The 26,496-nt window shown below is 42.1% G+C and overlaps 1 protein-coding gene across 1 annotated transcript in view; it reads right to left on the bottom strand.

Moving 5' to 3' along the window:
- The window catches only part of CLSTN2 (calsyntenin 2), a 634,687-nt gene that overhangs the window by 155,860 nt on the left and 452,331 nt on the right, over positions 1-26,496 (bottom strand). The window contains exons 3-4 of the mRNA XM_039248556.1: positions 1,715-1,910; positions 921-1,129 (exon numbers count right to left, since the gene is read on the bottom strand). Coding sequence (XP_039104487.1) covers positions 921-1,129; positions 1,715-1,910 — 405 coding nt within the window. The remainder of the gene's footprint in view (positions 1-920; positions 1,130-1,714; positions 1,911-26,496) is intronic.

The raw sequence follows: 26,496 nt of genomic DNA, 5'->3' as shown, positions 1-26,496 counted from the left end.
GTTCCACTCTCACTCCTTTCCCAGTTCCCAGCACCATGCCTGGCACTCAGTAAATAATTTACAGAGTAAATGAACTTCAGGTTTTGTAACTTTTGCATCTTTGTGCAGCACTCTATGACCCTATTTGAAACAAGTGGGGAGAATATACCCATGGGTACACACTCATGCTATTAAATAATATACTTGACAAAAAATTATCATTTGATTAACATGGAGTTATTGAAAATTGTATTTAACATGGGCTGAGTTGATTGGGCATCTGGCTGAGGCATTAACACTACAAGTGTTTTATTAATGGTGATGGGGAAATGCACAAATGGCTTTATAGAACTGTTTTCAGTTCAGTAAGTTCAGCTTGGGATTGGGGTATGGTGGGAAGTTTCATTCATTCATCATTCTCACTGTGGTAGAAATTCTCAAAGGACATTGGCAAGAATATCAAAGATTCCCAAACTAACCTAAGCTTAGAAGTTATTTCCAAAAATCTTCACCCTCTCTTTTAGCATTTTTTCCCTTTTTTTCTGAGAGTTGGAAGAACACAGTTGGGGTGGAAGGCAGTACCACAACTTATGATATGGAAAGGGATCAGATATGACAGAGTTGACGGCATGGAAAATTCTATCAGAAAATCATCCCGTCTTCAGTATCCAGATGTGTGGCATTAGGAGTTCTATGGACTGTACTCACTGAGTAAGTTTCCGAGGTGTCTGGGGGGTTATCTTCGACCTGGCTGTGCTAATAATATATGGACATCCGCTCTAGTGCAGGACTGAGTTCTGGGTTACAGAGCCTAGGTCATGGATGGCATGAGAGTCATCGCCTGCCATGGATGTTCAGAGCCCTCGCTTGGCCGTCAGAGAGGGGATGGTGGACTTGTTTCCCTGTGCCTCCCCCCAATGGAGCCTAGTCACGACACTCACCATTTCTATCAATGGCAAAAGGCACGTCAGTTGTGACGATTTCATAGTTGCAAATCTGGCTGTACTGAGGGGAGCAGTCTTCGTCCATGGCCTCCACCTGCAGGATGCTGTCATAGATCTTGCCCTCTGTCACCACCGCCTTGTAGGCTGGCTCTTTGAAGGTGGGAGCAAACTCATTGACGTCCTTCACCTGGATATGGACCACGGCCCTGGGACCACACACCAGAAGGAAGAGATGGCAGTGAAGGGAGAATGATGCTGTCCTCCCACACCTCCCGTGGGAACCGACTCCAGTCCCAGGGCTAAGGGGGCAGAGAAACCACGGCCAGTCAGAATGGTTGTCTGTCTGTCCTCCCACTAGAGATGCTTCTACCTGTCCCCACCCTGCTTCAGAGATGAAGCTGCGCCTTCTCTGGCCTTCCCTGTTACTCAGCTTTTGGCAACGATTCCTTCTGGATCGCCTCCCCTTTCCTTTCTTCACTCCTCCTCTGTTCATTCACTCTTCCTTTCAGTAAGAATTTAACCACTCCGGCTCTGTGTTAGGCTCAGAATCAAAACATGGGAGAGAGTTACAATCTGAACTATAAAGTGCCAGGACAGAGATATGCATGTGGCATGGGAGAAACCCAGAGAAAGGTCCCAACCAGCTCTGCTGGAATGGCTGGCTCAGGGAGGGCTTTTCGGAAAAAGTGACACCTGCATGCAGTCCTGACATCTGAACGCAGAGCAGCCGTGATCCCAAAGGGTGGGCGGGTGGGTGGGAGGGGTGCAGGGAGCTCTGTCCAGCCACTCACTTGTGCGACTTCTTCCAGGCCGTCTCTCGGGGCCCCGTGCCACAGTCGTAGGCCTGGATGATGAACGTGTACTCTTTCTGCAGCTCGCAGTCGATGGGGCTCTTGGCGCGCAGCCGGCCCTCACCTGATGTCTTGTTGAGCACCACGGCCTCAAAGGGCAGCTCCTGACCGTGGATCTTGAACGCGCAAATTTCCCCTGCAGAAGGATGGAAGACAGTGAATGGGGATCCTGAGAATTGCCAGATTGAGGACAGAGTTTCTCCTGGGCCAGATTTGCAAACCCAAAACCTCCAGGCCATTTCCTCCACACACAGAATTCTCATACTGGAAAAAGAGCCCTCCAGAGACCCAGATCAACATGCTCATTTCATGGATGGTAAAACTGAAGTGTTTCACACATGGAAATGTCACCCATCAAGTGTATCCGGTGGAAAGGAGGGGAGTCATGGTGCAGGGCGGCTGATGACTATCCTAGTTTGCTGCCTTCCTCTTGCCCTTGCCCAGAGTGGGAACAAAGATTTTGACCACAGCCTAAAGATAAATGGTTGTAGAGGAAGGAGAAAAAGTCTGCACAATCTTTTGTCCCTTGAACCACCAGCGTGAGCACTGCCGGGGAACTTGTTAAAAATGTAGGCTCCCAGGTCCGATCTGGACCTCCTGAATCGGATTACATATATATACATTTTTTAACCAGGTTCCCTGGTGAGGTAGTTGTTTGCTCCCTAAATGTGAGCAGCACTGCTCTGTCCTTTCCTCCTGGCTTCAACACCCCACATTGCTGCAGCCAGCTTCCCACCCCTCCACCCTCAGTTAAGTCTCTCCACCCACCACTTCCCTGGGGGGCGAGGGACACCAATCAGGTGCAATTTTCTCTCAAAACAGTGGGCGTGAGTCTGAGTTCCAGAAGCCCTGTGGAGCCTGAAAAGCTAACTTCTTAAAGAGCTGAACACATTGTGAAATTAATGCATTTCTCTCCCTCAGCTGGGTTAATGTGTATTATAACTATTTCTCTGCATTAAAATTATAAGGCCGTGAAAACATCTCCTTTTTCTCAGTTGATGGATATTTATTTCTTGAACCCCGACTGCAAGTAAGTCGTGTAGTACATGTCTTGGGAAATACTGAAAACGTGAGATACATTCTCTTCCTGAGTTGTCAGGAAGATAGCTTGTAGATGTCCAGAAAGACCACTCAGGTTGCCAGGGAGGGGGTGGTGAACGTCACGTGACACAGGCAGCAAAGAGTTCATCTCTAGGCTGCTGGGGGGAAAACATAGCCTTGGAACCTAGAAGCTTGGAGTCACATTCGAGGTTTGCCACTTTTACTCGTTGCTGTAATCAAGTCATGATGACTTTGGGTTTCAGTTGTGTCACCTAGAAAATGGCCCAGGGGATGATGGTGCTGGAGGAGAGCATCTACTCTGAGATGCCCCAACCCTGGTCCAACATTGTCCCAGCAGCGCTGCTGAGACCAGGATGAGGTGCCTAGTGTGCACAATTTAAGGGGGTCCTCAATCTGAGGGCAGTCAGGTGTCTTCTTGCCACTAGTGCAGGCCCTGGCCAGCTGTTCTAGAGAGGAACAGTCTCCTGACACTGTGGGGAGAAGGGGTCACATGATCGCACGCCTGCTCTGTGCATAGTGCCAACTCCATATCTGTACCCAGATGAACTTATTCAATCTTCACAGCAAACTGGAGGCAGGTGCTTTCTGCCAACATGTAAAATCAGGAACAAGGAGGAGTGGGAGGAGGAGAAGGAAGGAGAGAATCAGAATCAGAGAGGTTATTACTTGCTCCTGGTCACAGAGCTGGAGATGGTGTAAGCCCCAGGGATGGCTGACTCCTGAGCCGACCCAGTTCTACTCCACTGCACCGTCTGTAAGTAGCCCCATAATTTCAAGGACATTGCACTGGGGATTGCTTCCAGTAGCATTCTATATTCCCAGTGAAGTCTCAGTCTGGAGAGAAATCCCCCATTTTACATACAGGAAGCATGCCCTGATCTCTTACTAACAATGTTTTCTGAAATGGTCAATCAATACCAATCTTACCTGTAGGCTTTTCTTTTTTATTATTTCATCGATCCTCAATTTCATTATGAGCACTCCATTTTCACTACACCCCCTCCTGGCCATTTCTCAGACGTAGGTGTGGAATCATGGACAAGACAGACAAGTTACAGAATGGGCCCCACCAAGAAGGCGGATTCCCATTCTGTCATTGTTGTTCAGGATGGGCGGTGGCACTGTACTGCCTCTCAGATAGGGTTAGATCTGCAGCCCTCAGGGCAGAAGGGCACGTTTCATCTGATTCTCATGTTTAATTTCTGCTTTGAGTTGAGTTGAAAATGAGTTTGAATGGATGAAATTCGGAAGTGCCTGCCTTGTGATTCTATCCCAAGATCAATGCCAGTGTGGGAATATTACCAGCAAATGTGCCCAACCTGGCTCTGGGGCAGTCTCTGGAGTGCCCAATCACCACATGATTGTAGGACTGATCAGAACATTTTTCTTTAAAGAGTGGAGTTAAACTGAAAATAAATGAGGGTCATTTTCTGTTGGAAGCATCTGATCACAACTAAAATGGTTCTCAAAACTCAGAAATCGTTAACAAGAGGGAAGGAGAGGACAGAAGAAATGGAGACACAGGAAGGAGAGACATAGGAAGCTTCAGGGCCACACATTTCATCTAAGTCCAGCTCAGTTCAATTCAATGGACCAGAAATTTCTGAGAGCACTTGCCATGGTGCCAGAGACACAACAGAAAGTACTTGGGTCCCTTAAAACACAAGGATAGCCTATCCTCACACACTCATTACCTGAGGAGACAGCAAGGAAGTGGGCCATATGATGCTCAGGTAGTCTCACCAGCTTGGTCTGAGACAGGATTTAGCTTCTTTTGAAGAAAAGCTAGAATTCATGCTGCCCTCATCCCACCTCTTGCTCTGACACTTGTGCTCCTGTTGCAAAAACATTCATTCATTTTCTTCACCCATTCATTCACCTTATAGGTATTGATTAGGGACTACGTGCCCAGCCATGGTGAAACATGTTTGAGCTAAACCACACCCAGTCCTGGTACATATGCTGCTTGCAGTTCAGTGGAGGGACAATAAGTAATCCAATAATCACATCCCTAAATGAAGAATAGTGACCGTGATGGGTGATTGAAGGAGAGCTCCATGGTGCTAAGAAAGTTCTGACATGTCAGCAGGGCAGGGAGAGCTACGTAAGGATGTGACAGCTGAGCTGAGATCTGAGGAAGAGGAGGAGGGACATGACCAGGCCAGGAGGGAGGAAACTGAGTTTCAGACAGAGGGGTAAATAACCTAGGGCGCTTCAATGGGAAGGGACATTGCGAAGCCACCAGGCCTGGAGGGCCGGTGTGACAGGAGCAGAGGCAGTGGGGCAGGGCCAGCTTCATGGGCATGTGACCTGAGAGCCACACAGTGCTCCATGCTTAAGAGGACCCTGAGCTTTGTTTAAACCTCTGTTGTTATCATCTTGAATTTCCTAATAATTTTATCTTTGAATTTGTGTTTTGTACACGAAGTGTGATGCAACAATGCAGAATGTCTGGGAGCAGAGGAGATGAAGACCCATTGTTCTGGCCGCCCCATATACATATAGTGCTCAGCATGCCCACTGAGCCCAGAAACTCAGGGCACTTATAATGTGCGGGGATCCAGCGGCCGCAGTGAGAAGGTAAATGTATGGTGTCTGTGACTGAGAAACCAGGGAGCAGACAACCCAGAGAGGTACCTTTTCTGTTCAAACCAAAATTATTTTGAATGCAGAAAGAAGGCAGGACCAACCAAAGACCTCTGTCTTGTCTTTTCTTACTCACAATACTCATGTAATAGTCAAACACTTATGCTAAAAATGGCAGAGACGAAGAGGAAAGCTAGGACACCCTGCAGCTCCTTTTGTTTGGGGCTGCCCTTCCTACCAGTAAACTGAGGGTAGACAGTGTGGATAAAATGTGTGTATATCAGGAAGCAAAATAAACACAGTTGAGTTGCATTTGTGTTTGTGTGGCATTTACAATGCTCTGGTAAAGAATGAAATACATAGGCATACGTGAGCAGTGAAATGTAAACTCTGTCATTTTCAGATGTTCTGCACAGCAGTTAAGTGCTCTTATATTTGCATTTAAAACTAGCATTGCATAGTATAAAGATGAATGGTAAAATTCATGCTCATAATTTAGCATTTTAATCTGTCTTTACTTAGAATGACATCAAGTAGCAAATTAAGAACAGCACAAGTTGAGAGAGAATCTATAGAAGAAAGGTCCCAGAATGGAGCGCGAAGGCATAAGGATATTTAAAACTGCAGAACACAGTGCTGGTATGTGACTCACTGGGCTGTTTCCATCTTTTATGAGATCTACTACAATAATTTGTTATTACTAATAAACAACTGCAGTCGGGGCGGGGGGCAATGTGCATAAAGTAGGAGTTTGTAGTGGTGATGATAAGTGGTGATTCCATGTAAACATATCACTTCCTTTTTTTCTTTCATAGTTTATTGTCAAGTTGGTTTCCATATAACACCCAGTGCTCATCCCAACAAGTGCCCTCCTCCATGCCCATCACCCCCGTTCCCCTCTCCCCCACACCCATCAGCCCTCAGTTTGTTCTCAGCATTCAAGAGTCTCTCATGGTTTGCCTCTCTCCCTCTCCCCAGTTACTTTTCTCCTTCTCTTCCCCCACGGTCCTCTGTTAAGTTTCTCCTGATCCACTTATAAGTGAAAATATATGGTATCTGTCCTTCTCTGCCTGACTTATTTCACTCAGCATAACACTCTCGAGTTCCATCCATGTCACTACACATGGCCAGATTTCATTCTTTCTCATTGTCATGTAGTATTCCATTGTATAGATAAACCACATCTTCTTGATCCATTCGTCCTTTGATGGACATTGAGGCTCTTTCCATGTTTTGGCTATTGTTGAAAGTGCTGTTATGGACATTGGGGTCCATGTACCCTTATGCATCAGCACTCCTGTATTCCTTGGGCAAATTCCTAGCAGTGCTATTGCTGGGTCATAGGGGAGTTCTAGTGTTAATTTTTTGAGGAACCTCCACACTGTTTTCCAGAGGGGCTGCACCAGTTTACATTCCACCAACAGTGTAGGAGGGTGCCCGTTTCTCCACATCCTCGCCAGCATCTAGAGTCTCCTGATTTGTTCATTTTAGCCACTCTGACCAGCATGAGGTGGTATCTGAGCATGGTTTTGATTTGTATTTCCCTGATTAGAAGGGACGCTGAGCATCATTTCATGTGTCTGCTTGCCATCTGGATGTCCTTTTTGGAGAAATGTCTGTTCATGTCTTCTGCCCATTTCTTCACTGGATTATTTGTTTTTGGGGTGTGGAGTTTGGTGAGTTCCTTATAGATATTGGATATAAACATATCACTTTTTTTTCTTACAAATAGTTTATTGTTAAGTTGGTTTCCATATAACACCCAGTGCTCATCCCCACAAGTGCCCTCCTCCATGCCCATCTCCCCCCTTCCCCCCACATCCATCAGTCCTCAGTTTGTTTCTCAGCATTCAAGAGTCTCTCATGGTTTGCCTCTCTCCCTCTCCCCCACCATTTCCCCCCTTCTTCTCCCCCATGGTCCTCAGTTAAGTTCCTCCTAATCCTCCTATACGTGCAAACATATGGTATTTGTCCTTCTCTGCCTGACTTATTTTGCTAAGCATAACCCCCTCAAGGTCCATCCATGTTGCTACACATGGCCAGATTTCATTGTTTCTCATTGCCATAAACATATCACTTATAAAATGTGGGTTTCTAATATGCTTTCTTGGGCAGGAGAACAGTGTAGTGACGGACACGCAAGCCAGCTGGCAGTGGGTGCTGTGAGAAAGTGAGGCCAGCAGCACTAGGCTGTCAGGCCTCTGGGTGCAACCCACCAGCTGTGGCCCCAGGACGCTGTACTCGGCTTTCTCTAAGGCCTTCTTGAGAGGCTAGGACAGAAGATGGGCCCCTGCAGGGCCAAGGGGGCGGGGCATGAGGTCCTGCCTCTCAGCACCCGTGTCTGCCTCACGTTGCCTTCTCCTCTGCAGTTGCGCACCTCTCAGCACCTTGGTGGACATTGCTAAAGCTGCTGCTCAAGTCCTCCCATGAGATTCTGGGGCAAATGAATGAAACTGATGCATGAATGGGTGAATGATATAGATTTGTAGAATGTATTTTGTTCCCAACCTTGAATACCCTTGAACAGCAGGTTGTGTTGATTCTATTTTTCAGATGAGGAAACTGAGTCTCAGACAGATCAAGTGTTTCACCCAAAGTCACTCTGGGTGTAAGGACCAGATCAAGGACGGATTTAGATCCTCTGATTCTAACTCCAGCACCTTCTTTGTTCTTTCTTGTTGCCTGTCCCTGGGCCATTGTGACATTCTAGGATACTGGTTCTCCAAGTGCTGTCTGTGGACCCCTGGGATCCATGAGCCCCCTTCTGTGGGGTCCACAATGTCAAAATTAGCACTCTACTAGAATTTTTTTTTAAACATTTTAATGTTTTATTTATTTTTGAGAGAGAGACAGCACGAGCAGGGGAGGGTCAGAGTGAGAGAGGGAGACACAGAATCTGAAACAGGCTCCAGGCTCTGAGCTGGCTGTCAGCACAGAGTCCGTCATGGGGCTTGAACCCACAAACCATGAGATTATGACCTGAGCTGAAGTCAGACCGACTTAATCGACTGAGCCACCCAGGCACCTGGACTCTACTAGAATTAAGGTATTGACTTTTTCACTGTTGTGATAACTTGTACTGATGGTACAAAAGAAATAGTGAATAAAAGTGCTGGTACCTTAGTAGCCCCTAGCTGAATTCTTCACCACATAGAGTTGGAGTTAAAAAAAAAAAGTCGATTTCACCTACGAATGACTTGAGGGGCACCTGAGGGCTCATTTGGTTAAGAATCTGACTGGATTTTAGCTCAGGTCATGATCTCACTTCTGAGATGAAAGCCAGTATCGGGCTCTGCACTGACAGCACAGAAGGGCTTGTTTGGCATTCTCTCTCTCTGCCCCTCCCCTATTGTCTCTCTCCCTCTTAAAATAAATAAATGAACTTTTTTTCCTAAAAAAAGAATGACTTGAATAATGCAGTAACTCTTATTAATTTAACGAATCTCCATCCTTGAGTTCACATCTTTTTAATATTCCATGTAACAAAACAGAAAGTATACATAAAGCACCTTGCACAGCACAGTATGCTAGCGTGTCTCTAAGAAAAGCATTTGTGTGAGTTGAGTGGGAGCTGAACTAGGACCTTTTTTCATGGAATGCCTTTTTTTTACTTGAAAGAATGATTGTCAGACAAACTATGTTTATTCAAACAGGAGTGCGTGGCAGACATTTTAAAAGTAAGCCTGTCACTCAAGGAAAAGAGCCAGGAGTATTTGTTGCCAATGACAAAACAGCTTTTAATTTTGGAAAACTTGTGTCTACCACATCAAGTTTTAGCCAGTTACCAATATATTAATACTTTTCTGATGAGATGGTTAGTGATATTAATGAATGTGACTGTGTGATATTGTACAATGAAATATATCAACTTTTGAAAGATCTACTTGTCAGTGAATCAGTATCTTCCACATGACCAATGTATAGTATTACACAGTCGTGTATGGGCAGAAGAGCCATTCAAAGAGCCAGTGGATTTTAAAATCACAGTATATGATAATCTCATTGATGTGACTTCAGATTCCTTATGATAACTAACCTTTAAGAAACACAGTGCTGATGCAGAGGGGCACATGTACCCCAATGTTCATAGCAGCACTCTCAACGATAGCCAAATCACGGAAAGAGCCTAAGTGTCCACCAACGGACAAATGGACCAAGAAGATGTGGTTTATCTATACAATGGAATACTACATGGCTATGAGAAAGAATGAAATCTGGCCATGTGTAGCAACATGGATGGAACTCGAGGGTGCTATGCTGAGTGAAATAAGTCAGGCAGAGAAGGACAGATACCACATGTTTTCACTCATATGTGGAACAGGAGAAACTTAACAGAGGACCATGGGGGAGGGGAAGAGGAAAAATAGTTAAGGGACTCTTAAATACTGAGAACAAACTGAGGGCTGATGGGGTGGGGGAGAAGGGAAAAGGGGTATGGTCATGAAGGAGGGCACTTGTTGGGATGAGCACCAGGTGTTACATCGAAACCAACTTGACAATAAACTATAAAAGAAAAAAAAAACTATTACTTATGGAGTTCTGGTGTGGTATCAGAGAAGAATATCCACAATTATCTGAAAAGATTTTAAAAATATTCCTCCCTTTTCCAACTGCATACCTCCCTTTTTTCTATTCACATACTTCATCTAAACAAGGTATCTCAGCAGACTGAAGGCAAATGAAGATATGAGGATCTAGCTGTCTTCCAGTATGCTAGACACTGAAGAGATTGCAAAAAATGTAAACAGTACCATTCTTCTAATTTATTTTATTTTGGAAATATGTTATTTATGTTAACGTAATGAATTTATTATTGTTGTTTTTAAGTGAATTGATAGATAAGGATTTGAAAGTTTCTCAGTTTTAATTTCTTACATAGTAAATATTAAGAGACACAACCTACCTAGACAAAAGCTCTTGAGGGTCCTTAATATTGTTTAAGAGTGTAAAGGCATCAGGAGACTAAAAAGCTTGAGAATTACTGTTCTTGTAATTTACCAACTACACTTTCCACTCAGATCATGATTCCATATCCTGTTCCTGATGTCTGAAAACACAACCCTTCACCTCTCAGAGAACTCCGAGCCATATAACGTGCTCTGTATCTCACAGCTAAAGCTTTTGTAGAGGGTGCAACTAGGCGGAACTTGATGGCTCTGGAGCTAGAGAAGCTAGACTCGAACCCTACCTCTTTGATCAACTACCTGTGTGACGCTGGGCAAGTTACCTACCTCTCTGTGCCTGTTTCCTCACCTGTAAAATGAGGTGATATTCGTAGTAGTCACCTCATAGCAATTTTGGTTGTTAGGAGGATTAATTGGGTTAATACATGCAAAACACTTAATAGTATCTGATAATGAAGTTAAGTACTACATATGTGTTAGCCCTTCTCACTGCCATTATATTGAAGAAAAATCACACACTTCTGGCAAACTCACTGTTCATGTATGAGAACTGATGGGGCTGAATGTGGAGATCATTTTATCAGCAGAAATATTTTGAATCATTCAAGAATAGTCTGCTCCTTGAAACATCTTGCACCTGTCAGCCACAGCTTACACATACCTGCTTTCCTAAACATCACTGGTCAATGACTATATCCTGTGTCTGCAAACTCACATCCAGGGGAGATGTTTTCAGGGTGGGTGGGTATCGTTGGTCTGATTTCACTTGTCACAGTGGCTGGAGGCTGTTAATGGCCTTTATTCTGCAAGAATCAAAGGTGCTAAATATCCTGCTCTGAGAACCATCTTACCCAAAATGGCTAAGGTGCCCCCTTGAGAAACACTATACCCCAAGCATGTAGCTAGTCTCTTGTTTGAGCTAATGCCAGGACAGGCTCATGGTCCCAGACCGGAGGAAAATGATAGACCTTGTAAAGACTTCTCCTCCAGAGTGGTGATGTGCGGCCGGATGGGGGTGATACTATCTGCTTTCCTCTGCACACTCTCTCCTCCAGCACTAACGCTCAGCAGACAGTGAGCCCTGACCATGCTGCCAGAGGGCTGGGAGGGTACGATTTTGAAAGTGTACTCTACACCTCTACCTGGAGCCATCTGCAGTCACTTTAAGTATAATAAAATGGGGAAGGACAAATGCTAATCACATCAAGAGGCAATCATGTCCAGAATATCAAATTAGGGCTGAACTTAGAGATAAATCTATACTTTAAAAAAGAAAGAGTTAGGGGCGCCTGGGTGGCTTAGTCAGTTAAGTGTCTGACTTTTGCTTAGGTCATGATCTCGCGGTTCGTGAGTTCGAGCCCCGTGTCGGGCTCTGTGCTGACTGCCAGCTCAGAGCCTGGAGCCTGTTTCAGAGTCTGTGATTCCCTCTCTCTCTGACCCTCCCCTGCTCACGCTGTCTCTCTCTGTCTCTCCTAGAAATAAATAAAACATTAAAAAAAAATTAAAAGAAAGAGTTGATTTTAAGCTCTCTTGCTCCAGATAAAAACTTAAAATATCCCAAAGTAGAAAGTTAAAGGGAAGGTTCAATGGATCCTCCCTTCTGCTGGTCCCTCATGTGTCTGGGTGGCAGGAAGATGACCTTGTTTGGGGTCCCCAGCTGTGTTCTTCTCAGCTGTGTGACCTTGGCTCATTCCTAAATTCCTCTTAATTTAACCAAGGATAAACCATGCCTAACCCTTAAAGTGCCAAGAGGCTGCAATGACACACTAAATGTGAAAGAACTTTGAGAAGTGTAAAGGTCTACCTGCTTTTTATTATTGTGATAATAATAAATCCTGCTTTCTTTGTTGCAAGTAGCTAAATGCATATTGGCAGCTTACCTTATTTCTGGGGCAGGGGAGGTGTCACCATTTATAGCTTCCTGTCTACTTAATATTGAGCAAAAGAAAACATACTCTTTTATTTTAAAAAGCCATTTTCCTGCATTCTGAGATCAAAATCTTCCTTCCTTTTAAAAGATTTAACAGAAGTTATTGCATTGCTGAAAAATCAGTGAAGACAATGCATTTTTCCTTGTTTGGCAATGTTTGCTGAATGAATAAATGGTATAACAACGAATCTGTATGCTGAGAGATTTGAGGAAGTTCCCCTGGCTCAGCTAGTCACAATTAGGTCAAGTACAACTTGAAGAGATGTCAGACGGTCATTTGCTCTGCCTCGTGCCCAGTGGTCTGGAATTGAAGGACTCCAGGTACAAAAATGTGCTATATTCATCATACACTCAGCCAACCTTCCCTAGACATACTTAATATAGTTAGGAAACCGATTGAATAAGAATTAGTAAAATTCACTGCAGCTCACATTTATTGAGCATTTACAATGGACCAGGCACTCATTCAGGACTACAGTGAAAACAACCTGCATCTCTTCGTGTGCTGACTGTCTGGCCAGGGGCTAGAGATCTGGATGAGTCAGGGACTAGCTCTGTGTTCACAGACAGGGGAAGGAGACAGATGACTAAAGAATTAAGCACAATGAAGTACTCAAAGGCTGCAACAGGTGTCTGTTCTGAGTACGGGGAGAACACAAAGCATGATGGTCAGTCAAGCTCACCCTTACATGCTTCCAGACACAGTTTGCTGTCACAGAGCCACCAAAGAAGAGTGCTATGGCTGCCAAGGGGAAAGAATATCAGCCTCACCAACTCTGGTGGGACAGGACACTGCCAGTGGATCCCATCATGTTTTCCTCTTGATAATGGCATTTCTTTTTTTTTTTTTTTAATTTTTTTTTTTTTTAAATTTCTAGGAGAGAGAGAGAGAGACAGCGCGAGCAGAGGAGGGTCAGAGAGAGAGGGAGTCACAGACTGAAACAGGCTCCAGGCTCTGAGCTGGCAGTCAGCACAGAGCCCGACGCGGGGCTCGAACCCACAGCTGCCAGATCATGACCTAAGCGAAAGTCGGACGCTTAACCGACTAAGCCACCCAGGCGCCCCTGTTACCATCACTTTAAATAGCAAATAATGATTTGTACACTTTGTCTGCATGCTATATGATCTTACCATGCAAATATGTGATGTTATAACAAGGGAATCTTAGAATATTAAAAGGCTACTTTATGGTGATGTTAATTATGAGAAAGAATTAAGAAAGTTAGCTGTGAGGGACGCCTGAGTGGCTCCGTTGGTTANAAACAGGCTCCAGGCTCTGAGCTGGCAGTCAGCACAGAGCCCGACGCGGGGCTCGAACCCACGAACCGCGAGATCATGACCTAAGTGAAAGTCGGATGCTCAACCGACTAAGCCACCCAGGCGCCCCTGATAATGGCATTTCTGTACCTCCTTTCCTAGCAGAAGGTGAGTACAGGTCATTGCCTGCCCAAATGAGATGGCTCTTTCCAAGTCCTACCATTGTACCCTTGCTGGTGGGAGTGACTCCCTGTCCTCCTGCTGACCTTGCTGGGTGGTCCCAAGGTGTCCACAATTCTGGTCAGGTGTTGCCACATGGCAGGGTGAGGGAGGGAAAAAAGAAACCACACTAACTAGGATAGTCACTGAGTTCACAGTGACTGAATTAAAACAAAATTTTTAATGTTTATTTAGTTTTGAGAAAGAGACAGAGCATCAGTGGGAGAGGGGAAAAGATTGAGGAAAACAGAATCTGAAACAGGCTCTAGGCTGAGTTGTCAGCACAGAGCTGATGCGGGGCTTGAACCCATGAACCTTGAGACCATGACCTGAGCTGAAGTTGGACACTCAACTGACTAAGCCACCTAGGTGCCCCATAATGGCTGAATTTTTAATGTTTGCCAAGAATGTTTTAAAACTCTGTGTCTCAAAAATTACTGACCTGGATGCAGTTACCAGATGGAAGCAAACACCGTTCTCACTGCCAAGCAGAAAGATGAGACTGTCAAATAAGGGTAGAGAATCTCATTTAAAAATGAAGGAATCTTATTTGCCCACAGCTGTTAGGTGCAGTTCGGTCAGATCCACTCCATGGTCATTACCTGGAATCTACCTCAACTAACCATACTTGTCCTTTAGGGAAAGTAATGGATGTTGAAGTGCCTGGAGAGCAAAAAAATGTCGTATGCAAATGTAATGGCCCTTTATACTCTCCAATTATCTCCATCAACAAAGTTTTTGTAAGCACTTACCTCCTTCAGGGAGGGAATCTTAGGAGATGCTGAGGTCCCCAGAAGCCTAGGACTGTGTTCTTATAATTAGGGCCAGGGCTTACAACTTCAGAAAGTCTATTTAGGTCTCCTGCCATTTTTAATCAGATTATTATTATTATTATTGGTATTGAGTTGTATAAATTCTTATTTATTTTATACCAACTCTTTATGAGTTATGTCATTTGAAATGATCTTCTCTCATTCAGTAAGTTGCCTTTTTGATTTGTTGATGGCTTCCTTTATGTGCAGAAGCTGTTTAATTTGGTGTAGTCTCAATAATTTAATTTTGCTTTTGTTTCCCTTGCCTAAGGAGACATTTCTAGAAAAATGTTTCTATGGCCAATGTCAAAGAAATGTTTTCTTCTAGGAGTTTTATGGTTTTGGGTCTCATATTTATGTCTTTAAGTCATTTTGAGGTTATTTTTGTGTGTGATATAAGAAAGCAGTCTAGTTTCATTCTTTTGCATGTAGCTGTCCGATGTTCCCAGGCCATTTATCGAAGAGACTGTCTTTGCCCATTGTATGTTCTTTCATACTTTGTCATAGATTAATTGGCCATATAAGTGTGGGTTTACTTCTGGGTTTTCTATCCTATTCTATTGATCTATGTACCCATTTTTGTGCCAATATCATACTGTTTTGATTACTACAGCTCGAATCTGTAGCATATCTTGAAATCTTGAATTTTGAGGACCAAATAGTTAATGAGTGCTAATGAGTTCTCAAAATACAACAACAGAACATTACAAACTCCACAATTAACCAGGAGAAGACTTGAGGACTAATATTCAAATAGCATTGGTACAAATCATACTGACAGGTAAAACCTTTGAAATGTGTTCTGGTCTCCTTTTTCTCAGTGTCCAAAAACGTTCTCACGTACGATTTCAATATTGAACCAGTCAGAAGTTCTAGTTCATGCAAACCTGAAGGTTTTGTTTGCCTCCATCCAGTTTTTTTCTCCACCTGATTTTCTTTAATTAATTTTTCTCATCTACAGTGTCTCTAGGAACTTGGATAGGCATGGGATTGAAGGTTTCCCTTCAAAGAATGCCTTGTAACTACTCTGCACTTCTTAGGGCAGAAGCCACCAGCCATGATATGGCTTTTGAACACTTTACATGTGGCTAGTGTGACTGAGGAACTGGATTTTAAATTTTATTTCATTTTTATCATTGTTGAACTATCCTTTTAAGAACAGTTGCTCAGTTCAGTTACTGGGAAACATTTATATATGTCTGGGTATGGGAATCAGTTTTTTGCAACTATAAATTATATGAAATCTACAAACAGATCAAGTATTTCCAATGAAAATTTAGAGTCTAAATTGAGATGTCTTTTATGCGTAAAATACACATCAGATTTGAAAAACATTTTTATGAAAAATTTCTCATTAATGATTTTCTATTCAATAACATATTGAAATGATAATTTTGGATATTTTGGGTTACATAACACATTATTGAAATCAATTTCATGTGTTTCTTTTTATTCACTTAATGTGGCTATAGAAAATAAATAATTACGTATGTGGCTGGACTTATATTTCTGTTGGAGAGGGTTGCTCTAATTAATAGCATACATCATTAAGACTACTTTTCCCATTGAAATAAACAAAGTAGAGAGGATGCATTCTATAATAATTGTAGAATTGTTCTGCTTCAATGCTGATTTTTATTTTTCAGCATTATTCCTAATATTTAGACTAATGCTCCCTCTTAAAACAACTGCCCATTTGGCTTTCTTCAGATGATTAAGCCAAATTTAGCTCAAGTTCCAGAAGTGCTAATTGTCAGGCTTTGAATTAGCATGGCCTCTTAAAGCTTTGGATGGCTTTTATTATAAAACAGAAAATGTTTTGAAATTTTAACGACACCACATACTTAAATAATAGCACATTGGTCACTAGTAGAAATTCAGATGTATATATTGACAAATGGCTTTTATGAATTATCATCTAAGGTAGATGCCTCTTGGCAATAGGATTTGAGCTTATAATTCACTTAGTCACCAAAATTAAAAAGGTATTATCTTTATAAAGAAAATTTTATTTTTATAACATAAATTTATTAATCTTACATTAGTACTATATCAATAGCAAAATAATAATCTTATAAAATAATAATTATATATTGCATGTTGGGTCATATTATGTCAATTTTCTTATACTTTTTCTAATTAGAATATTCAAATTAACACAAAACATAATTCATTGTGTGTATTTCCCTGAAACTGGGAGGACGGCAAACTTGGGTTGTAAAAGGTACAAATAAAGGGACCTCAGGAGTTCTGCTTCTAATGTGGATGAGAAGGCTTCTAATACATTGACCCTCTCATCATACCCTTGACCCTGGAAAAATAGCTCCCCACTCCCAAAGACCTGAAGCCTGGAGAGTGACAGATTTTGGAGAGGAGTAGAAAAAGCTACTAAAAATAGGTGAGTTCTCTAATTTTTAATAATTTTTAAAAATTGTGATAAAGTTCACGTAACATAAAAAGTATCATCTTAACCATTTTTAGGTATACAGTTCATTATTACTAAGTGTATTCATGAGTTTTCTGTTTAATCCTTTGCCTGAAGGCAGTTATAGTCCTGATGGAACAAGGGGGCTAAAACTCTGATAGAAAGCCTAATGTCTTTCTGGCCTGATGAACAGGACTGCTGAAAGGGGAGGGAGGACTCTTGGAGAGGAGCTGGCCGGGGAGGGGGCTGCCCAAACTCTGTGTTTAAATACCCAAGTCTCTGGCCGGGCCCAAAAATGTGCATGTGGAACAGACTGAAAGCCATCTGCATTGAGATCTGAAGTACTGCCCATACCAGGCAGGAGAGAATTTATAGCTTGAACTGAACTAAGTTAATTGAATTGCCTGTTAAAACAAAACATCAACAATTTTGAAGGACTATGATAATCCAGTGTCATCTCAGCAATAATGTGCAAAATATCCAGGATATAATCTAAACTTAATTGGCATATGAGGAATATCATATTCCTCATATGGCATATCAGGAAAATGTGACCCTCTCCCAAGGGGAATGATGACAGGGCCCAACCACAAGATAATTCCGATATTTGTATTTTCAAACAAGTATATTATTTATTCTTATAAGTATGCTCATGGCTATAAAAGAAAATATGCTTATAATGAAGGAAAAGCTATAAGTCTCATCAGACAAATGCAACATAGAAAAAATTATCTAGTACAAATTCTATAATTAAAAGAGATAATATTTGAGGTGCCTGGGTGGGTCAGTTGGCTAAGCATTTGGGCTGAAGTCATGATATCACAACCAAGAGATCTGTTCTGGGTGCAGAGCCTGCTTGAGATTCTCTCTCTTCCTTTCCCTCTGCCCCTGTCCTGCTCACACATGCTCTCTCATTAAATAAATAAATAAATAAATATTTGAAATAAAATACACACTGGATGGACTTGTTGGAATAGGGAAGTGAATGTGTAATAAACTGATATAAAAGAGAAAAGAGAAAATAAAGACTGAAAGGAAAGAAAAAGAGCTTTGATGACCCGTAAGAAATCTGAAGTGGAAAGAGGAAAAAATATTGAAGAAAAATGTAACCTCAGGGACCTATGGGTTGATATCAAAAAGTCTTACATAATAGGTCATTGGAGTCCCAGAAAGAGAGGACAGGGAGATGGAGGCAAAAATCATATTCAAACAAATAATGGCTGAGAACTTTCCAGTTGTGGTGAAAGATATATATTTACATGTTCAAAAAGCCCATAAATCCCAAGAGAAATAAACATGAACGAAACTATACCTACCTACCGTAAATCTGAAGATAAAGAGAAAGCAGCCACAGAAAGCTGGCATTAAATATATTTGAATGACTGCAAACTGATCAGAAACCATGGAAGCTATAGGACCACCATGTTTATGGGACTAAAGAAAAAAATATGTATCAGCCCATAATTCTAGAACAAGAAAAAGAGCCTTCAAGAAGGAAGGTGGAATGAAGACATTTTAGTTCATTTCCATCACACTGGTCTATAAGAAATGTTAAAGGAATTTTTTTTTCCTAGCAAAAGAGAAATGATATTAGGAAAACATGAGTATTCAGGGATAAAGGATGATCATCAAGAATTCTAAGTATCTAAGTAAGTCTAAGAAACTATTTCTCTTCTCCTATTTCTTTAAAATGTATACATGATTGTTTAAAGTAAAATTATAACATTGTGTGTGGGGCTTATAATCTGTACAGATAAAACACAGGTGAGCACTATATCATAAAAGATGGCAGGATAGAGGTGGTAAATGCTTCTATATCGTTGCTGTGTTTCTGCAATTTGTACAAAGTGGTAAAATACCAATTCTAGGAAGACTGTGAAAATTTATAGATCTATACAGAGAGCAAGTAACCACTAAAAATAAAGGAAAAGAGGTGTAGCTAAAAGTCAGTGATAAACCAAAGTGAAATTGAATATTCAAACAATCCCAAAGAAGGTAGGAGAAGAGCAACAACAGAGAAATACGTATGAGAGGTTAAACAGAAAACAAACAATAAAATGGTAGATCTTATTCCAACCATGTCAATCACATTTAACATTCCAATAGGAAGGCAGAGATTATTGGAATAAAAATGTAAGCAAGAACTATATGGTGCTATTTACAAGAGATGCATTCTAGGTATAAAAAGAGAAATAGGCCAAAAGGAATAGGTTGGAAAGATGTCTGACACAATGGTAAGCATAGGAAGGCTGGAGGGGATTAATTAATACAATCAGATGAAATTGACATCGAACAAATAATATTGCCAAAGAAGGGCATTTTGTAATTACAAATGGAAGAGATAACTATTATAAAAAGAGATAACTATTATAAAAGCACATGCATCTCATAACATGAAGCAAAAATGGGCAAACTTAAAGGAAGAAATAGACAATTCTGCAATCATAGGAGAATTTTAGTAATTGAAAGAGTAAGAACACAAAAAACAAATCAAAATCATAGGTAATCTAAACAATGGTATCAACCACTTTGTCCTAACTGATATTTATAGAACATTACGTCCAGCTGTAGAATACACACTCAATTTCAACCTCACATATCATGTTCATAAAGTCCATGCATGTGCCATAGAATGACCCAATCAATTTAAAAGCTGAAATCCTAGAGTATGTTCTCTGACCATAATGGAACTAAATTGGAAATCAATAACATTTAACTATAAGCAACCTAAAGAAAGCCCAGATATTTGGAAATTAAACAATACACATTTAAATAATACATGAACAAAGAAGAAATTGAAAGAGAAATAATTAAAACTGAAGATAATACAAATCCAACATATTAAAATCTGTGAAATGCCATTAAATTGGTGTTCAATTTAATTGACAGCTTTAAATCTATTACTCAGCAATCAAAAAGAATGAAATCTTGCCATTTCCAACTATGTGGATAGAACTAGAGTATTATACTAAGTGAAATTAGTCAGAAAGACAAATATCATATGACTTCACTCATATGAGGACTTTAAGATACAAAACAGATGGACATAAGGGAAGGGAAGCAAAAATAATATAGAAACAGGAAGGGGGACAAAACATAAGAGACTATTAAATACGGAGAACAAACAGAGGGTTACTGGAGGGGTTGTGGGAGGGGGGATGGACTAAATGGGTAAGGGGCATTAAGGAATCTACTCCTGAAATCATTGTTGCACTACATACTAACTTGGAGGTAAATTTAAAAAATAATATTATTTTTTATATTATATATATATATCAAAAGAAGAAAGGTCTAAAATCAAGAAGGTCCTAAAAGAAGAGTAAAGCAAATCCAAAGTTGAGATTAAGGAGAAAAATCCTGTTGATTATTACCATATTTAAATCACATATTAAATAATTTAAAATTTTCCTAGAAGATCTTCCCACAAGAAACTCCAGGCCCAGATGGTTTCTTTGGTTTCTATCATGTATCCAAAGAAAAAAAACAACACTAATCATATATCATTTTGTTTTTAGGAAATAGAGGAGGAGGGACCACTTTCTCCCTTTAAGAGGGTGGCATTACCCTGATACCAAAATGTGGCATAGACATTACAAGTGAAGAAAATTACAGGCCTCTATCTATCATGAACATAAACACAAAAATTCTCAATAATGTATTAGCAAATTTAATCCATCTCTATAAAAAGGATTATGACGAAGTAGAATTTATCCCAAAAATGAAAGTTTCAGTCAATGTAATTTACCATATTAACAGGAGAAAGGAGAAAAAACATACGGTCCCTTTGATAGATGTAAAAAAAAATTTTTCCCCCAAAATTCAAGACCCATACACAGTAAAAGTCTCCCAGTAAACTACAAATAGAAGGGGAGTTGTTTAAACTGATAGGGGGCACCTGTGATCAGTTTACAGCTACCATCATTCTAATGGTGAAATATCTTTCCTTCCCAAGTTCAGGAACAAGGCAGGAAACCTGCCCTCACTACTGGAGAGTTCTTGAGTTCTTATTATGTGTCAGGTCCTGCGCCAGTGGCTTTGGAGAAGAAACCCTTTGTGCAAGGACCAAATTTCCTCCCATTACAGAGATGAGGATGTTGGAGCACAAAGGAGGAGACTTGCCCAGTGTCATAAACTAATCATAAGCCAAGATTTAAATTCTGATCTCCCTGACCTCAGAGCCTGCCTCTTCATCACAGCTGTTTTCTCAATAGCATGGCAATGATTATTAGAGGGATCTGGATGCAAGGTAGAAGCTTCTGTGTCTGGCTGCTTCACACTTTCCCCTCTCAGGCTGAGAGGCAAAAACCATGGCCTCTGCTTGTCAGGCCGGGGCAGAGCAGACCCAGGCTAACTGGTATGTGGTTTCCAGGAGACGCAAAAGAGCCCTGCCTGATTTATGTGCCTCCATCAAAGGAACCATGCTGTCCATCAATAGGAATATTCAAATTATAATGGTATTTCGCTACTAAAAGTGAGTCTGATTTGCTCATTTTCATTATTTAGAGGCAGTTAATTAAAAACCCAGCCGATATTTATTTTGCTCCCTTCACATCGCCAGTGATTTCTGGCTGCTATGCTTTCACAGCATTACAGTTTTATGACTTGACACGGCTTATAGTGGGTTTCTTATGGTTGTGTCTCCCATTACTTTAATTTCAAGCATGACATTAAAGTGCTGTAAGATTTCAGCCATTACTGGTGAAGCGTGAGGTGCCATCTTGGTACCCATCTTTTTGGAATAGACTTTACTGGATCATACGCCAGAAAATGGACCCTGGCCCCTTCTACAGGGAGAGTATGGGGGTCCAGGTTTTGAGCAGGTGAAGGATCGACCCCAACTGTTCTATTGGCCAGAAGCAGGCACTCTTATGCTAGGCCCATCCAGATGTTTCATTATCTCCTAATGATAGAGAAGGAGTTACCATGTCAAAAATATGGCCCATGTCAATGGTGACATTTCTAAGAAAGTAATGTTTTATTTAAGAATCATGCTAATTCTCCAATTCACTCCGTAAAATATCTAAATACAATATGACATTAATGTTGTTTACCTTTGCATCTTTGAGTAGAAAATGTATCATATTTATCTGGTGATTCCATACCTGCTTGGTGAGGCTGCTTCAGGCAGAGAGAAGCCTTACTCTGAAGCTGCTGCTTGAAGGTTAGCCTTTCAACGAGCCAACTGGCAATTAATACTCAAGGTTACAATCTGTAAATTAAGGAGGAACTAAAAAAAACCCTAACAAGCAGGCTCTTTGAAGTTTACCTGCAAACAGAAACACGTGGAAACAGAAAGGCTTGCAAGCTGTCCAAATGAGACATTAGTAAGCAGCTGTTATTGCCACTTGCAATCTTTGTTGCCAAAAAATTAGGGGCGCCTGAGTGACTCAGTTGGTTAAGCATCTGGCTCTTGATTTTGGCTCAGGTCATGGTCTCACAGTCATGGAATGGAGCCCTGGTTCGGCTCCATGCTGCTTGGGATTCTCTCTCTCCCTCTCTCTCTGCCCACCCCACTCACTCATGCTCTCTCTCTCAAAAGAAGGACAGAAAGAAAGAGCCATCCTAGTTGCTCTTGGTCAACTAACGAAGAACACACTGTATCAGGAGAACTCCTAAATAAGCTTCAAAGCCCAGTTTAAGCATTACATCTTTTGAGGAGCCTGTGCCAGCTTCTCAAGCTGAGATAGCAGCTCTCTCAAGCCTCATGCTTCTCTGTTTCCCTGCACATTTCTTCCACATTGTCAAGTGTGTCCATGCATATTCTTTTCCTTTTAGAGGTCCTGAAGGCAAGGATCTGTACTTACTCATCTCCTTGACTTTACTGCTCAGTTTAAGGCTTGGCTTAGTAGAGGTGCTCAGAGAATTCTTTTTTTTTTTTTTTAATTTTTTAAATGTTTTATTTATTTCTGAGAGAGAGAGAAACAGCGCGAACAGGGGAGGGTCAGAGAGAGAGGGAGATACAGAATTTGAAACAGGCTCCAGGCTCTGAGCTAGCTGTCAGAACAGAGTTCGAAGCAGGGCTTTAACCCACGAACCGTGAGATCATGACCTGAGCTGAAGTTGGATGCTTAACCGACTGAGTCACCCAGGTGCCCCAAGGTGCTCAGAAAATTCTTGCTGGATGTCAAAGAAATAAAGTCTCTATCAATTCAAAGGAAGTGTGGTGTGATGGTTAATACCAGAGTCTTGGAATCAGAATGACTTGTCTTCAACTATGAGCTCCAACATTCCTAACTCTGATCATTGGTCAAAATGCATTAACTTCTCTAAACTTCAGTCTCGTTGTCCATTAAATGTGACTAATAACAGAACCTACAATCTTGGGCTATTATGAAGTTTAAAATCAACAAGTTTAAAATCAGCATGATGGCACAGAGAAAGTGCACAGTAAACATTGGTAATCGCTAACTCAGTGGTAGCTCCTTGTGCTGGAGCCGACACTCATTTTCATCTGATTGTGACCTCACAAGAGAGAAAGAGGCTCTGAGAGGGTCATCATGTGATGTCAGAAAGATCCTAGCAAGGCCATCACTATGAGTCTGCCTCCAGGTTCCTCTTTGCCAGGGGTCACACCTCATCTCCTTCAAGCAGCCTCATTTGCAAGTCTGTTTAGCCTCTGTACCAGACCCTAGCTTGCTTCTGGGGCCCGTTCGTGGTAAGCTCCTATGGTTGATGGCTGTTCTAGGTACCAGGAACCCTCTCAAGTCTGCCCCCCTCCCTGTACTCATCTTGTGGCTCACGTTTTCTGAGCTGTTTACACGCTCCATCCTTCCCCATTTCACCGCAGACACTGGGCATGCTCCCTACATGATCTCCACCATTGATCCCGCTGTCAGGGCATATTCACCCCATTTGGCAGATGAGTCATCTGAGGCACACAGCAACTGAATGACCTGTTCACACTGGGATCTGGCCCCACATTTTCCCAGCCCTGGTACTCGTACTCTACCCCAAGCCGCCTCCTTGTACCGTAAAGCCTCTGAAATCGCTGAACAACTGCAGGTACACAAGACCTCATATTTCCACTCCCTGACAAGTTCTGCCCATAATCCATATGTTGTACTGAAGTTCCCAAATATTCAGGTGGGGAACCCCAAAGGAGCAGAGGCATATTTTAAATGTTTAATTCAAATTAAGGCTAGTGTCAGGAAAATCCATATTTTGAGCCACAGAAGAAAGAGAAATGGCAGCCCAATCAATATTACAGAAGTATATGGACTCTTTTACTGTTCTATCAATTCCTGGAGCTAATAAGTCAGCATCTCAGGGGACAGCTTCATAGTTTAAAACAAAAGTTCAGAGGCCGCTGCCTGTCAGGCATGATTCCATCTTTCGTTCTGATCAAGGTGAGTAGGAGATGAAGCGCCTTCTCATACATGGCCCAGACGACTCCGGGCACCTCTCATCAACACCGGGACAGCTCAGCTGATAACAAGATCTCCACTGTGGCTGGCTAATTCTTCATCTCCTTGTCATCAATACTGCTGGCAAAGCCCCCACAGAAGGCATGCAGATTAAAATGTTAAATCAAATTCAGAAGAGGAATTTGAAAATCAATTTTAAGTTCCTGAAGAAAAGGCCAGGGAGGATAATTAAGACTCGTAACTCCCAGCTTCAGCTGCTTTATTTTCTAATTCTGAAGCAAAATAAAACCATTATTTTCCAAGTAATCGGCTGCAGCAAGAATGCAGTGGTAGTGCATGCTCCCCAGCTGAGAAGTAGGGTGGCCAAGATATTCCCAGTTCACGGACATGCACTCCAGCGAGCCACCCTATCGGCCAACTGACTTGCGACACTCTCTCATTTTCTTTTCATGTACCTTTTTTCCCCCCTTGGCAACAGAAAGCCAATGTAAATGTGAAAGGTTGGCTGCTTCCAAGTTTACAGTAAATAATTTGAAAGAGCTGTAGATTACCCAGGCCCTGGGTGTCAGGAGCTAATGTATTCTCAATGTAACCCATTTCCAGCAGAGCCCAACTCTGCTTTGACATTTTCCTTCGCTGCACGTGGATATTTGTATTATCGGTGCTTTGCTCTTGCTCTAATTTGCCTATTGTGATTCACACGGACCAGCAATGCTAATAGGATGCTTCATTTCCTCCATGTGGCCAGTGTGAGATATATCACAGCTTTGTGGTCCATCTCACCGTACAGTGAATACCCTTATGCTGCTGCTCACTTTTCATGCAAAACATATGTGAATGCAGTTGACTTTTAAGTTACCTAGAAATGGAAAGAGAGATGAAATTCATCCCCCTGGAAGTAGGGGGTATTTATAGAAGACCTAGGAGAATTTAATTCCCTAGCTCACAGCAGTGGGGGTCACATAATTTTATCATCCCCGGTGAGCTCCAGAATTCAGCATACCTTAGAAAAGTAAAATTGACAAAAGGAGTCATTTCTGCGGCTCCTCGGAATTGCTAATGTCTCTACTGATTGGAGTGTCTTCACTGCGTGTTTCTACACAAATTCATCAGCAATAGTTTTTCAGTTTTTCATCTTACTCCAACTTCACGAATGGTATTTGGCTTAGAACTTCCATGACAAGCTTGGAGTTCAACTACCTATATCTTTTGTTACTTGTATTCTGGTCAATCATACTTCATGCATGGGATATTGGAATCACGAATGCACACCTATTATATACTAGACACTGCAGGGGAGGCCAAAGGAATGGGACCCCATCATTGTCCTGCCAGCTACTATCTCCTTAGGAAGAGGGGCTGGTGTACAGAGCACCCCAGTGCTTTAGACCAGAAAAGAAAGATTCAGAACTCTTAGGCCAACACTTTTCAATTTCAGGTTTTCAAGGATCACCTTCATAATTTTGGCTAGAGTCGAGGAAGACTTGTAATATTTTTACTTTATAATTTTAACTAGATTTGATTTTTTTTCTACTGAAAATGGTTTCTAAAGAAGACTTTATTGCTATCCTTTTGGAGAACAACACAATCAGCCTCAAAGGGGAAAGCACTGTTTGTGCACTGTTTCTAGTTGGACAGTTTTGCCCTCAGAGTGAGGAAATAGACACGTGTCCATTTCATTAAAATGGAGTAGGACAGGGGGCTCCGGGGCAAGATGGCGGAGAAGTAAGGAGCTCCGTACTTGCACTCGCGCCCATTCATCACACAGAAAAGATCTGAAGCCACTGGAAACCTTACAAAACCTGAGAGATTGGGAGAAAAAAAGACGCAGAATCCACTGAGAGAGCCTTCTAACCGGGCTCGGGCTCAGAACACCCTGAGGGCAAGCCCCCGCCCAGGCGCGCCAGCCGGACCCAGAGAAGGAAGCAGCGATTCTGACTCCGCCCCCAGGGCTCGGCGGGGGGGCCTGGAATTGCCCGAGGGGGTCACCTGGGAAGCTGTGTCTAAGGCAACTTCAGCGGGGCGCGAAGACGGGGATTTGGAGATTGGAACTGGCCTGGGTTGAAGAGTGCAACCAACTTCGGCTGTGCCCCCGGTACGGGGAGTTGACACGCCCAAAAAAGCGAGGAGCAGCGCTTGGCTCAAGAAGGGACTGGAGCACCG

This window comes from Hyaena hyaena, unplaced genomic scaffold (genome assembly GCF_003009895.1).
Source record: "Hyaena hyaena isolate Hyena2069 unplaced genomic scaffold, ASM300989v1 scaffold_311, whole genome shotgun sequence".
Taxonomy (NCBI): Eukaryota; Metazoa; Chordata; class Mammalia; order Carnivora; family Hyaenidae; genus Hyaena; species Hyaena hyaena.
Note: the sequence above shows the minus strand (reverse complement) of the source record. Positions and strands in the feature narration are given on the sequence as shown.